General features: G+C 53.7%; 1 protein-coding gene across 2 annotated transcripts in view; it reads right to left on the bottom strand.

Moving 5' to 3' along the window:
• Positions 1 to 14,820, bottom strand: part of LOC137321109 (tudor domain-containing protein 7-like) — a 128,051-nt gene that overhangs the window by 54,561 nt on the left and 58,670 nt on the right. For both annotated transcript variants that reach the window (XR_010962712.1, XM_067983318.1), the window contains exon 6: positions 6,517 to 6,737. Coding sequence is in view for 1 of the 2 variants with exons in the window: in XM_067983318.1 (XP_067839419.1) it covers positions 6,517 to 6,737 (221 nt within the window). In the remaining variant the exon portion in view is untranslated. The remainder of the gene's footprint in view (positions 1 to 6,516; positions 6,738 to 14,820) is intronic.

Genomic DNA, 14,820 nt, shown 5'->3' with positions numbered 1-14,820 from the left:
TACAGTTGTGATTCCTTAATTCTCAAACAATCTTTTCTGGTTGCAATATTCAAATGAAATGCTGACTACAATTCTTTTTGTTAGGAGACGTGTGCCAAGTCTTGAAAAAGTGGCTCATCATCCCGTTGGACACCCCACAGAAGCCAGCAGAAAATAGGTACAACCAGGCCCACAAGACACTTTCCATCATTGACATTTTTTTTTAAGTATCCTCAAGCAGCAACTTTAGTGCCTTAACAACCAGGGGATTTACAATTAAAGTTGGAGAAATTGTGACAAAATGACTGGTCTGCCGAATGCCAAATAAACTCACCATCAAGAAGGGGCTTTACCTCAAACTGAATGAGAAACGCACCTGTGCGATGGCAGAAGATGGCGATGTAACTTTGCTACAGGATGCCAGGAACAATCTGATTTTCATCCATTTCAGTTGGGGCAATCTCCAGTATCAAGTTGAAAAACTTCATCGGACGGTTTTGCTGATAACAAGCACACATAGGATCCATTCATACCAACTCGCCAAGGCTTCTTCAACAGCACCTCCCAAACCCACGACCTCTACCACCTAGAAGTGCAAGGGCAGCAGGCACATGGGAACAACACCCTCTGCTCGTTCCCCTCCAAGTCACACACCATCCCAACTTCGAAATATATCATCGTTCCTTCATCATTGCTGAATCAAAATCCTGGAACTCCCTTCCTAACAGCACTGTGGGAGAACCTTCACCACACGGACTGCAGCGGTTCAAGAAGGCGGCTCACCACCACCTTCTCAAGGGCAATTAGGGATGGGCAATGAATGCTGGCCTTGCCAGCGACGCCCACATCCCATGAACAAATAAAAAAAAACCTTATACAGATAGGAAACCTTACACAGACTTGTACATTCTGATGGTTATAGACAATAAAGTATTTGCAACAGGAAATATAGCCTTTCTTCTTTTGCTACCAGTAACAGTTCCCTGACCTACACTTATTGTTGCCATATATCTAGTCAAAAATAGGTCAGTTTGGCTCAATTGCACCCTAGTAAGACGACTGTGGGTTCAAGTCTCACTTCAGACTTGAGCACATAACCTAGGCTCACATTACGGTGCTGTACTGAACTGAGGGAGTGCTGTAACATCAGAGGTGCCTTCTTTTGGATGAGACGTTAAACCGCCTGTCTGCTCAGAGGAAGGATAAATATCCCATGACACTGTTTGAAGAGGAGCTGAGACTTTTCCCCTGTGTCCCAGCTAACATTCATCCTCCAAATATAACCACCAAAAACAGGATATCTAGCCATTCATTCATTTGTTGTTTGTCAGACCTTGTGCATAAATTAGCTGGCATATTTGCTTATGTAACAACTGTGACTGCACTTCAAATGTAAACACAATTAAATTATTAAGCACTAAAAATTCCTACTTTTCGGTGTTAATTTAAATTATTAGCTAATTGAAAATATTTTGGTACAAAAAACAACTTCGAATTTTCAAGAGTAGAGCAATCCATTGGTTGGTTGTAAAGCGCTTTGGGACACCCTGAAGATGTGATCAAGCGCGATATAAATGCAAGTCTTTTTTTTGTTTTATACGTGCATCAGAAGGGACAAATGCAAATATAGTGACTTAAATCAATTTGCTTGCTTTACATGAGTGCTAGTAAGACCTGTCTGTGTACACTTCAGCCCTGGGAGTTTATTTTCCTGTTTGTTATTTTGTCCTTGTAAATTGACGGTTTACAGGTTCATAGATTTAAAAAACATTTCTTTAACTTTACATACAGATAAAAGACTAGAATCATTTTGCATCCTCTTCTATCTTAAATGTCATGTGGCCGAAAGCCATTTTTGCTTTCTTGATTAAAAGGAATCATTTCTAGACCACTTACCAAGTTCAATGGGTGATGGGCATTGTGTTAACCCCTCAAGACATAGGGGCTTTGAACCATGTCCTTAGGTACCGTTACTGCATGAATTGAAACCCATTGGAAGGATTTTTTAAAAACTGAAGTTATATCATTGAATATTTTTGCTAAGGGATCTCTCATGGCATTCATGGAGAAAATATTGTTTTGGAGTACTTGTTTTCCAGATTTGGTAGTCCTTTTAATTAAATTAAACCTTTCTCTGTTGAAACCTTACCACGGGGTGCCTTTGATCTGTAAAGGTGTAAGCATGGCAATAAAAAGCCAAGTAAGTTAAATAAAATCTTTCTGGGCTGAGAAGATAATTAGATGCAAAATCTTTAAAAAGGAATTAAATACAAAGAAATTTCCCTCAGTGGCCAGGCTCCTTGAAAGATTTGTTGAACACAAACAAGTTGGTACTCAGCATTATTTCTGACCTACTGGTGTACTTTTCAAGACCGAGCATGTTAACGGGACAAAAAGGGTCACTGCTTTGTGAGGTCATCCATGACAACACCATGCTTTGTACTCGCATACCAATCACAGTGCTGGAAATGTCATTCTTCAAAAGCAACTGAAAGGACCAATGAGCAGTAGGTATCATGGACCAATGACAGATGAGATTTTTTAGTTAGATTGTTCCCATGGACCAATCACAGTGCCTGTAAAAATGCCATTGTTAAAATCCAACACTCAAGATTATGTATGGATTTTAATACTCCCTCCCCAGTAACAATTGCTATAGAATCAAAGAAAGGTTACAGCATGGAAGGAAGTCATTTGACCCATCGAGTCTGCGCTGGCTCTATGCACGAGCAATCCAGCTAGTCTGACCCCGCGTCCTACCCCCGTAGCCCTGCAAATTTTTAAAGTACTGATCCAGTTCCCTTTTGAAGGCCATGATTCCCTTTTGAAGCGCCTCCACCACCCCCTCGGGCAGTGCATTCCAGATCCTAACCACTCGCTTTGTAAACAAGTTTTTCCTCATATCACCTTAGGTTCTTTTGCTAATCACCTTAAATCTATGCCCTCTGGTTCTTGACCCTTCCGGCAATGGGAACAGTTTCTCTCTATTTACTCTGTCTAGACCCTTCATGATTTGAATACCTCAATCAAATCTCCTCTCAACTGTCTCTGTTCCAAGGAGAACAACCCCAGCTTCTCCAGTCTATCCACATAACTGAAGTCCCTCATCCCTGGAACCATTCTAGTAAATTTCTTCTGCACCTTCTCAAAGACCTTCACATCTTTCCTTAAGTGTGGTGCCCAGAACTGGACACAATACTCCAGTTGTGGCTGAACCAGTGTTTTATAAAGGTTCATCATGACTTCCTTACTTTTGTACTCGATACCTCTATTTATAAAGTCCAGGATCCAGTTAAGTTTCAGCTTTGCAACCATACTCCCCCCAGAACCCAAAGATTTTGGTTTCCCAGAAGATTTTTAACCTCTTTCTCAACCTGACCCGCTACCGTCAACGATTGTGCACATATACCCCCAGATCTCCCTGTTCCTGTACCCCTTTTAGAATTGTGCCCTCTAGTTTATATATACTGCCTCTCTTCTTTCTTCCTACCGAAATGTATTACTTTGCATTTTTCTGCGTTAAATTTCATCTGCCACGTGTCCGCCCATGCCACCAGCCTGTCTATATCCTCTTGAAGTCTATCACTATCCTCCTCACTGTTCACTACACTTCCAAATTTTGTGTCATCTGCAAATTTTGAAATTGTGCCATGTACACCCAAGTCCAAGTCATTAATATATATCAAGAAAAGCAGTGGTCCCAACATCAACACCTGGAGAACACCACGGTACAGCTCCCTCCAGTCCGAAAAAACAACCGTTCACCACCACTCTGTTTGCTGTCACTTAACCAATTCTGTATCCATGTTGCTACTGCCCCCTTTATTCCATGGGCTGCAATCTTGATGACAAGCCTACCATGCGGCACTTTTTCAAACGCCTTTTGAAAGTCCATATACACCACATCAACTGTACTGCCCTCATCTACCCTCTCGGTTACCTCATCAGAAAACTCTACCAAGTTAGTTAAACATGACTTGCCTTTAACAAATCCGTGTTGGTTTTCCCTAATCAATCCACACTCATCCAAGTGACTGTTAATTCTGTCCCGGATTATCGTTCCTAAAAACTTCCCCACCACAGAGGTTAAACTGACTGGCGAATAGTTGCTGGATTTATCCTCATACCCTTTTTTGAACAAGGGTGCAACATTTGCAATTCTCGGATCCTCTGGCACCACTAAGGATGTTTGGAAGATTATGGCCAGTACCTCAGCAATTTCCACCCTTACTTCCCTCAGCAAACTCGGATGCATCACATCCGGACCAGGTGGCTTATCTATTTTAAGTACAGCTAGCCTTTCGAGTACCCCTTTATCAATTTTTAGCCTATCCAGTATCTCAACTATATCTTCCTTTACTGAGACTCTGGCAGCATCTTCTTCCTTGATAAAGATAGATGCAAAGTATTCATTTAGTGCCTCGGCCATCCCCTCTGCCTCCGTGAGTAATCTCCTTTGTGATCCCTAATCGGCCCCACCCCTCCTCTTCCTACCCGTTTACTGTTCACAAACCTATAGAAGACTTTTGGATTCCTTTTTATGTTGGCCCCCAGTCTATTCTCATACTCTCTCTTTGCACCTTTTTCACTTCCCCTCTGAAGTTTCTTTATTCTGCCTAGTTCTCACTTGTGTTATCAACCGGACATGTCATACGCCGCTTGTTTTCATTTCATCTTACTCTATCTCTTTTGTCATCCAGTGAGCTCTGGCTTTAGCTGCCCTACCTTTCTCCCTCATAGGAATGTACCTAGACTGTACCTGAACCATCTCCTCCTTAAAGGCCGCCCACTGTTCAATTACAGTTTTGCCTGCCAATCTTTGATTCGAATTTACCCAGGCCAGATCTGTTCCCATCCCATTGAAATTGGCCCTCCACGAATTGAGCATTTTTACTTTAGAGTGGTCCATGTCCTTTTCCATAGCTATTCTAAACCTTGTGATACTATGATCGCTGCTTCCGAAAAGCTTCTCCACTGGCACTTGCTCCACTTGGCCCGCCTCATTCCCTATAACCAAGTCCAGCAAGCCTCCTTCCTCGTTGGGCCAGAAACGTACTGGTCAAGAAAGTTCTCCTGAACACATTTCAAAAATTCCACCCCCTCTTTGCCCCTTATATTATTATCCCAGTCTATATTAGGATAGTTGAAGTTCCCCGTTATCACTATATAGCTTTCGCACCTCTGTAATTTCCCTGCAAATTTGTTCATCTATATCCTGGTGGCCTTTAGAATACACCCAGTAGTGTAATGGCACCTCTATTGTTTCTTAATTCCAACCAAATAGATTCCATCCTTGATCCCTCCAGGACTTCCTTTCTTTCCAGCAGTGCAATATTCTCCTTCATCAATACTGCCACCAACCCTCCCCTCCTTTCTTTCCTTCCCTATCTTTCTTGAACACCTTGTATCCAGGAGTATTTAGCACCCAATCCTGCCCTTTTTTGAGCCAGGTCTCCGTTATTGCCATGACTTTGTAGTCCCATGTGGCTACTTGCGCCTGCAGCTCACCAACCTTGTTTACCACGCTTCGTGCATTTACACACATGCACTGCAAACCAGTCTTAGACTTCATTGTACACTCTCTTAGTCTGATCCCACCTAACTGCTATCTTTCTCTCCCAATCCTTTGTGCCCCTTGATTCTCCTTTCCAATGCTACATCCTGGTGCCCAGCCCCCTGCCAAATTCGTTTAACCCCCCCACAGCACTAGTGAACCTCCCCACAAAGACATTGGCCCCAGCTGCGTTGAGGTGCAACCCGTCCAGCCTGTACAGGTCCCCCCTCCCCCAGAACTGGTCCCAATGCCCCAGGAATCTAAAGTCCTCCCTCCTGCAACATCTCTCCAGCCAAACATTCATCTGCTCTATACTCCTGTTTCTATACTCACATGGCACCGGGAGTAATCCAGAGATTACTCCCGGTGGCTTTGCATCTTAATCTCTCTCCTAACTCCTTAAAATCTGCCTGCAGGACCTCATTCCTCTTTCTACCTATGTCATTGGTACTGATATGGTTCACGACCTCTGACTATTCACCCTCCCCCTCCAGAATGTTCTGCAGCTGCTCAGTGACATCCTTGATCCTGGCACCAGGGAGGCAACATACCATCCTGGAATCATGTCTGCGGCTGCAAAAACACCTGTCTGCTCCCCTAATTATAGAATCCCCTATCACTATTGCTCTCCTGACCTTTCTCCTCCCCCCGTGTACAGCTGAGCCACCTATGGTGCTATGGTCTTGGCTCTGGCTGCACTCCACAGAGGAACTCTATCCCTCACCAGCACTTGTTAGAGAGCGAGATGCACTCAAGGGACTTCTGTACTACCTGCCTGGTCCTCCTTGTCTGTCTGGCAGTCACCCAGTCCCTCTCTGCCTGCACTCTCTTTAGCTGTAAAAGGAGGAAGAGGGTAGATTGGGGAGGGGTTGGAGGAGGGAGAAAAAGGGAGAGTGGGAAATAGATAAACGTATCTAAACTTGAAAAATGCATTCAAAATTCTCTTTTGGAATGACTTGTCAGGTATTATAATGCCCACTCACTGTGCATACATGGGTCCAGTGTTCCAACTGCTTTAAAGCATCTTGCTGAAGATCCTCATTGAACATCTTTCTGTATAACTGTGGCAACTTTGAGAGCCAAATTCCATTGGTGTATTTGCCCGTGATCTCCTTCAGTCGGGACTGTACCAACTCACTATTGTAGCTGGATTGAGGTGTTGATGAATTGGATTTTCCTGTATCCACGGCATCACTCCAAACAACTACAAATTTGAAAAAGAAGTGCATCAGGACGTGATATAAGCTGTCTTTATTAAACTAAAATCATGGGAATAAGATTAAATTAAAAAATAGGGGCTGTTGTATTAACACCCACCCTGGGCATGAGTGGTATAGAACCATTGTACCACTGGGGCTCATGCAGTTCAACTGGTCAGCAGTAATACAGGCCAGCCACATACATGTTCACCAACCTGTACTATGCTAGTGGCCTTCATACCGGGGACAACGAACATCAACTCCTCAAGCTATTGTAGCTGAGATTTCTGCCACAAGCCGCATCAGTGGGAGAATATATTAAACAGACACGTGGCAGACTAGGTATAGAGTAAAAGAAAATTCAATATTAAAAAAACACAATACAATACACTGATCTCACATCCAAATAAAAGACTCAAAGTATGTAGCATCTGTTCAGTGGACTTTTCAATATCCAAATTTATTTCCATCCAGAAGGTGGCAAAGTTTTGCTTGGAAGTTAATTACTAATTACACGATTATGATCACCCTCTACATTAATGGCAAGTTCTGCCTCTCTAATCAATCAAAAAACTAGTCTGCAATGAAATGAGAGATAATGGTTAAACATTAACTTGTATCTATATAGAGATATAGGTAGAGGCATAATCAGAAAAAATGGACACTGAGCCTGAGAAAGTGACCAAAAGCTTGATCAAAGAAATAAGTTTTAAGACAGTCTTATAAGGTGAGGGAAGTGGAGGTGGTGGGGGGGGGGGGGGGGGATTTTGGGAGGAAATTCCAGAGTGTGGGGCCGAGGCAGCTGAAGGCACGGCTGCCGATAGCGTATTGAAGGGAGGGAAGGATGCACAAGAGGCCAGAGGCTGATCAACAGTGAGTTCTGGAGGGGGCTGCAGGGCTGAAGGACGGTACAGAGATAGAGAGGGCCAACGCTACAGAGCATTTAAAACAAAAGGATAGGAATTTTAAATTGGAGGCCTTGGGGACCGGGAGCCAATGTAGATCAGCAAGGACAGGGATGATGGGTGAATGGGACCTGGTCAGAGACAGGATACGGACAGCAGAATTTTTGATGAGCTGAAGTTTAGACAGCGTGGAAGATGAGAGGCCAGCCAGGAGAGCATTGGAATGTGAGTCTGGAGGTGACAAAGATATTCTTAGCAAAGGGTTAATCAAATGGGACTGCTATTGATTTATCTTTATATTAATTTAACTGCGTCCAGTAACTTTTCAATTGGAACTGATTTCACTAGCAGTTTGCTTATTCCTTTGATATGTTAGGTCCTGTAACAAGACCTTCGGAAGCTTGTAGATGTAAGTTGGTATGTAGATGGAACAGCATCTTGCAGATTGTTCATGTTCTAACTTTTCTTTTTATTCGTTCATGAAATGTGGACGTCGCTGGCGAGGCCAGCATTTAATGCCCATCCCTAATTGCCCTTGAGAAGGTGGTGGTGAGCCGCCTTCTTCAACCGCTGCAGTCCATGTGGTGAAGGTTCTCCCGCACTGCTGTTAGGAAGGGAGTTCCAGGATTTTGACCCAGCGACAATGAAGGAACGGCGATATATTTCCAAGTCAGGATGGTGTGTGACTTGGAGGGGAACGCGCAGGTGGTGTTGTTCCCATGTACCTGCTGCTCTTGTCCTTCTAGGTGGTAGAGGTCGCGGGTTTAGGAAGTGCTGTCGAAGAAGCCTTGGCAAGTTGCTGCAGTGCATCCTGTGGATGGTACACAATGCAGCCACTGTGCGCCAGTGGTGAAGGGAGTGAATGGTTCGGGTGGTGGATGAGGTGCCAATCAAGCGGGCTGCTTTGTCCTGGATGGTGTCGAGCTTCTGGAGTGTTGTTGGAGCTGCACTCATCCAGGCAAGTGGAGAGTATTCCATCACACTCCTGACTTATGCCTTGTAGATGGTGGAAAGGCTTTGGGGAGTCAGGAGGTGAGTCACTCACCACAGAATACCCAGCATCTGACCTGCTCTTGCAGCTACAGTATTTATATGGCTGGTCCAGTTAAGTTTCTGGTCAATGGTGACCCCCAGGATGTTGATGGTGGGGGAATTCGGCGATGGTAATGCCGTTGAATGTCATGGGGAGGTGGTTAAGACTCTCTCTTGTTGGAGATGGTTATTGCCTGGCACTTGTGTGGCGCGAATGTTACTTGCCACTTATGAGCCCAAGCCTGGATGTTGTCCAGGTCTTGCTGCATGCGGGCTCGGACTGCTTCATTATTTGAGGGGTTGCAAATGGAACTGAACACCGTGCAATCAGCGAACATCCCCATTTCTGGCCTTATGATGGAGGGAAGGTCATTGATGAAGCAGCTGAAGATGGTTGGGCCTAGGACACTGCCCTGAGGAACTCCTGCAGCAATGTCCTGGGGCTGAGATGATTGGCTTCCAACAACCACTACCATCTTCCTTTGTGCTAGGTATGACTCCAGCCACTGGAGAGTTTTCCCCCTGATTCCCTTGACTTCAATTTTACTAGGGCTCCTTGGTGCCACACTCGGTCAAATGCTGCCTTGATGTCAAGGGCAGTCACTCTCACCTCACCTCTGGAATTCAGCTCTTTTGTCCATGTTTGGAACAAGGCTGTAATGAGGTCTGGAGCAGAGTGGACCTGGCGGAACACAAACTGAGCATCGGTGAGCAGGTTATTGGTGAGTAAGTGCCGCTTGATAGCACTGTCAACGACACCTTCCATCACTTTGCTGATGATTGAGAGTAGACTGATGGGGCGGTAATTGGCCGGATTGGATTTGTCCTGCTTTTTGTGGACAGGACATACCTGGGCAATTTTCCACATTGTCGGGTAGATGCCAGTGTTGTAGCTGTACTGGAACAGCTTGGCTAGAGGCGCAGCTAGTTCTGGAGCACAAGTCTTCAGCACTACAGCCGGGATGTTGTCGGGGCCCATAGCCTTTGCTGTATCCAGTGCATTCAGATGTTTCTTGATATCACGTGGAGTGAATCGGATTGGCCGAAGACTGGCTGCTGTGATGGTGGGGATATCGGGAGGAGGCAGAGATGGATCGTCTACTCAGCACTTCTGGCTGAAGATGGTTGCAAACGCTTCAGCCTTGTCTTTTGCACTCACATGCTGAACTCTGCCATCATTGAGGATGGGGATGTTTGCAGAGCCTCCGCCTCCCATTAGTTGTTTAATTGTCCACCACCATTCACGACTGGATGTGGCAGGACTGCAGAGCTTTGATTTGATCCGTTGGTTGTGGAATCGCTTAGCTCTGCCTATAGCATGTTGCTTCCGCTGTTTAGCATGCATGTAGTCCTGAGTTGTAGCTTCACCAGGTAAGCACCTAATTTTTAGGTACGCCTGGTGCTGCTCCTGGCATGCTCTTCTACACTCCTCATTGAACCAGGGTTGATCCCCTGGCTTGTTGGTAATGGTAGAGTGAGGAATATGCCAGGCCATGAGGTTACAGATTGTGCTGGAATACAATTCTGCTGCTGCTGATGGCCCACAGCACCTCATGGATGCCCAGTTTTGAGCTGCTGGATCTGTTCTGAATCTATCCCATTTAGCACGGTGGTAGTGCCACACAACACGTTGGATGGTGTCCTCAGTGCGAAGACAGGACTTTGTCTCCACGAGGACTGTGCAGTGGTCACTCCTACCAATACTGTCATAGACAGATGCATTTGCGACAGGTAGACTGGTGAGGACGAGGTCAAGTCGGTTTTTCCCTCATGTTGGTTCACTCACCACCTGCCACAGGCCAAGTCTGGCAGCTATGTCCTTCAGGACTCGGCCAGCTCGGTCAGTAGTGGTGCTACCGAGCCACTCTTGGTGATGGACATTGAAGTCCCCCACCCAGAGTACATTTTGTGCCCTTGCTACCCTCAGTGCTTCCTCCAAGTGGTGTTCAACATGGAGGAGGACTGATTCATCAGCTGAGGGAGGGCGATAGGTGGTAATCAGCAGGAGGATTCCTTGCCCATGTTTGACCTGATGCCATGAGATTTCATGGGGTCCAGAGTCAATGTTGAGGACTCCCAGGGCCACTCCCTCCTGACTGTATACCACTGTACCGCCACCTCTGGTGGGTCTGTCCTGCCGGTGGGACAGGACATACCCAGGGATGGTGATGGAAGAGTCTAGGACGTTGGCTGAAAGGTATGATCCTGTGAGTAAGGCTATGTCAGGCTGTTGCTCGGCTCGTCTGTGGGACAGCTCTCCCAATTTTGGCACAAGTCCCCAGATGTTAGTGAGGAGGACTCTGCAGGGTCGACAGGGCTTGGTTTGCCTTTGTCGTGTCCGGTGCCTGGTGGTCCGATACCGGGTGGTCCGTCTGGTTTTATTCTTATTGTGACTTTTTTCAGCGAGATTTTACAACTGAGTGGCTTGCTAGGGCATTTCAGAGGGCAATTAAGAATCAACCACATTGCTGTGGGTCTGGAGTCACAAATAGGCCAGACCGGGTAAGGACGGGAGGTTTCCTTCCCTAAAGGACATTAGTGAACCAGAACTTCACAGGACACAGGAGAGATCGGACAATTTTATTATCGTTAACTGAATGTAAAGTGGCACTGTGAATATTGACATGGAATGGAAACTCCTGGGGTGGGGGTGTGGGGGGGGAGCAGGCGCACTCGGTGGGGGGGGGAGCAGGCGCACTCGGTGGGGGGGGGAGCAGGCGCACTCGGTGGGGGGGGGAGCAGGCGCACTCGGTGGGGGGGGGAGCAGGCGCACTCGGTGGGGGGGGGAGCAGGCGCACTCGGTGGGGGGTGGGGGGCAGTCGCACTCGGGGGGAGGGGGGCAGTGGCACTCGGGGGGAGGGGGGCAGTCGCACTCGGGGGGAGGGGGGCAGTCGCACTCGGGGGGAGGGGGGCAGTCGCACTCGGGGGGAGGGGGGCAGTCGCACTCGGGGGGAGGGGGGCAGTCGCACTCGGGGGGAGGGGGGCAGTCGCACTCGGGGGGAGGGGGGCAGTCGCACTCACAGTCGCACTCGGTGGGGGGTGGGGGCAGTCGCACTCGGTGGGGGGTGGGGGGCAGTCGCACTCGGTGGGGGGGTGGGGGGCAGTCGCACTCGGGGGGGGGTGGGGGCAGTCGCACTCGGGGGGGGGTGGGGGGCAGTCGCACTCGGGGGGGGGTGGGGGGGCAGTCGCACTCGGGGGGGGGGTGGGGGGGCAGTCGCACTCGGTGGGGGGGTGGGGGGCAGTCGCACTCGGTGGGGGGTGGGGGGGCAGTCGCACTCGGTGGGGGGTGGGGGGCAGTCGCACTCGGTGGGGGGGTGGGGGGGCAGTCGCACTCGGTGGGGGTGGGGGGCAGTCGCACTCGGTGGGGGGGTGGGGGGCAGTCGCACTCGGGGGGGGGTGGGGGGGCAGTCGCACTCGGGGGGGGGTGGGGGCAGTCGCACTCGGGGGGGGTGGGGGGCAGTCGCACTCGGTGGGGGGTGGGGGGGCAGTCGCACTCGGTGGGGGTGGGGGGCAGTCGCACTCGGTGGGGGGTGGGGGCAGTCGCACTCGGTGGGGGGGGGGGCAGTGCACTCGGTGGGGGGAGGGGGGCAGTGGCACTCGGTGGGGGGAGGGGGCAGTGGCACTCGGTGGGGGAGGGGGGCAGTGGCACTCGGGGGGGGGAGGGGGGGCAGTGGCACCGGGGGGAGGGGGGCAGTGCACTCGGGGGGAGGGGGCAGTGGCACTCGGGGGGAGGGGGGGCAGTGGCACTCGGGGGGAGGGGGGCAGTGGCACTCGGGGGGAGGGGGGCAGTGGCACTCGGGGGGAGGGGAGGCAGTGGCACTCGGGGGGAGGGGGCAGTGGCACTCGGGGGGAGGGGGGCAGTGGCACTCGGGGGAGGGGGGCAGTGGCACTCGGGGGGAGGGGGCAGTGGCACTCGGGGGGAGGGGGGCAGTGGCACTCGGGGGGAGGGGGGCAGTGGCACTCGGAGGGGGAGGGGGGGCAGTGGCACTCGGGGGGAGGGGGCAGTGGCACTCGGGGGGAGGGGGCAGTGGCACTCGGGGTGGGGAGGCCGGGAGGGGCAGTGGCACTCGGGGGGGGAGGGGGGGCAGTGGCACTCGGGGGGAGGGGGGCAGTGGCACTCGGGGGGAGGGGGGCAGTGGCACTCGGGGGGGAGGGGGGGCAGTGGCACTCGGGGGGAGGGGGGCAGTGGCACTCGGGGGAGGGGGGCGCAGTGGCACTCGGGGGGAGGGGGGCAGTGGCACTCGGGGGAGGGGGGCAGTGGCACTCGGGGGGAGGGGGGCAGTGGCACTCGGGGGGAGGGGGGCAGTGGCACTCGGGGGGAGGGGGGCAGTGGCACTCGGGGGAGGGGGCAGTGGCACTCGGGGGGAGGGGGGCAGTGGCACTCGGGGGAGGGGGCAGTGGCACTCGGGGGGAGGGGGGCAGTGGCACTCGGGGGGAGGGGGGCAGTGGCACTCGGGGGGAGGGGGGCAGTGGCACTCGGGGGGGAGGGGGTGGCAGTGGCACTCGGGGGGAGGGGGCAGTGGCACTCGGGGGGAGGGGGGCAGTGGCACTCGGGGGAGGGGGGCAGTGGCACTCGGGGGTGAGGGGGGGGCAGTGGGCACTCGGGGAGGGGGGCAGTGGCACTCGGGGGGAGGGGGCAGTGGCACTCGGGGGGAGGGGGGCAGTGGCACTCGGGGGGAGGGGGGCAGTGGCACTCGGGGGGAGGGGGGCAGTGGCACTCGGGGGGAGGGGGGCAGTGGCACTCGGGGGGAGGGGGCAGTGGCACTCGGGGGGGAGGGGGGCAGTGGCACTCGGGGGAGGGGGGCAGTGGCACTCGGGGGGAGGGGGGCAGTGGCACTCGGGGGAGGGGGGCAGTGGCACTCGGGGGGAGGGGGGCAGTGGGGCACTCGGGGGGAGGGGGGCAGTGGCACTCGGGGGAGGGGGGCAGTGGCACTCGGGGGGAGGGGGGCAGTGGCACTCGGGGGGAGGGGGGCAGTGCACTCGGGGGAGGGGGCAGTGGCACTCGGGGGGAGGGGGGCAGTGGCACTCGGGGGGAGGGGGGCAGTGGCACTCGGGGGGAGGGGGGCAGTGGCACTCGGGGGGAGGGGGGCAGTGGCACTCGGGGGGAGGGGGGCAGTGGCACTCGGGGGAGGGGGCAGTGGCACTCGGGGGAGGGGGCAGTGGCACTCGAGTGCGGGGGGAGGGGGGCAGTGGCGCTCGGGGGGAGGGGGGCAGTGGCGCTCGGGGGGAGGGGGGGCAGTGGCGCTCGGGGGAGGGGGGCAGTGGCGCTCGGGGGGAGGGGGCAGTGGCGCTCGGGGGGAGGGGGCAGTGGCGCTCGGGGGAGGGGGGCAGTGGCGCTCGGGGGGAGGGGGGCAGTGGCGCTCGGGGGAGGGGGGCAGTGGCGCTCGGGGGGGAGGGGGGCAGTGGCGCTCGGGGGGAGGGGGGGCAGTGGCGCTCGGGGGGAGGGGGGCAGTGGCGCTCGGGGGAGGGGGGCAGTGGCGCTCGGGGGGAGGGGGGCAGTGGCGCTCGGGGGGAGGGGGGCAGTGGCGCTCGGGGGGAGGGGGGCAGTGGCGCTCGGGGGGAGGGGGGCAGTGGCGCTCGGGGGAGGGGGGGCAGTGGCGCTCGGGGGGGAGGCGGGGCAGTGGCGCTCGGGGGGAGGGGGGCAGTGGCGCTCGGGGGGAGGGGGGCAGTGGCGCTCGGGGGGAGGGGGGCAGTGGCGCTCGGGGGGAGGGGGCAGTGGCGCTCGGGGGGGAGGGGGGGCAGTGGCGCTCGGGGGGAGCGGGGGGCAGTGGCGCTCGGGGGGAGGGGGGCAGTGGCGCTCGGGGGGAGGGGGGCAGTGCGCTCGGGGGAGGGGGCAGGGCGCCGGGGAGGGGGCAGTGGCGCTCGGGGGGGAGGGGGGCAGTGGCGCTCGGGGGGAGGGGGCAGTGGCGCTCGGGGGGAGGGGGGCAGTGGCGCTCGGGGGGAGGGGGGCAGTGGCGCTCGGGGGGGAGGGGAGGCAGTGGCGCTCGGGGGGGGGCATGGCCCGGGGGAGGGGGCAGTGGCGCCGGGGGGAGGGGGGCAGTGCGCTCGGGGGGAGGGGGGCAGTGGCGCTCGGGGGGAGGGGGGCAGTGGCGCTCGGGGGGAGGGGGGCAGTGGCGCTCGGGGGGGAGGGGGCAGTGGCGCTCGGGGGAGG

Source organism: Heptranchias perlo, chromosome 4 (genome assembly GCF_035084215.1).
Source record: "Heptranchias perlo isolate sHepPer1 chromosome 4, sHepPer1.hap1, whole genome shotgun sequence".
NCBI lineage: Eukaryota > Metazoa > Chordata > Chondrichthyes > Hexanchiformes > Hexanchidae > Heptranchias > Heptranchias perlo.
Note: the sequence above shows the minus strand (reverse complement) of the source record. Positions and strands in the feature narration are given on the sequence as shown.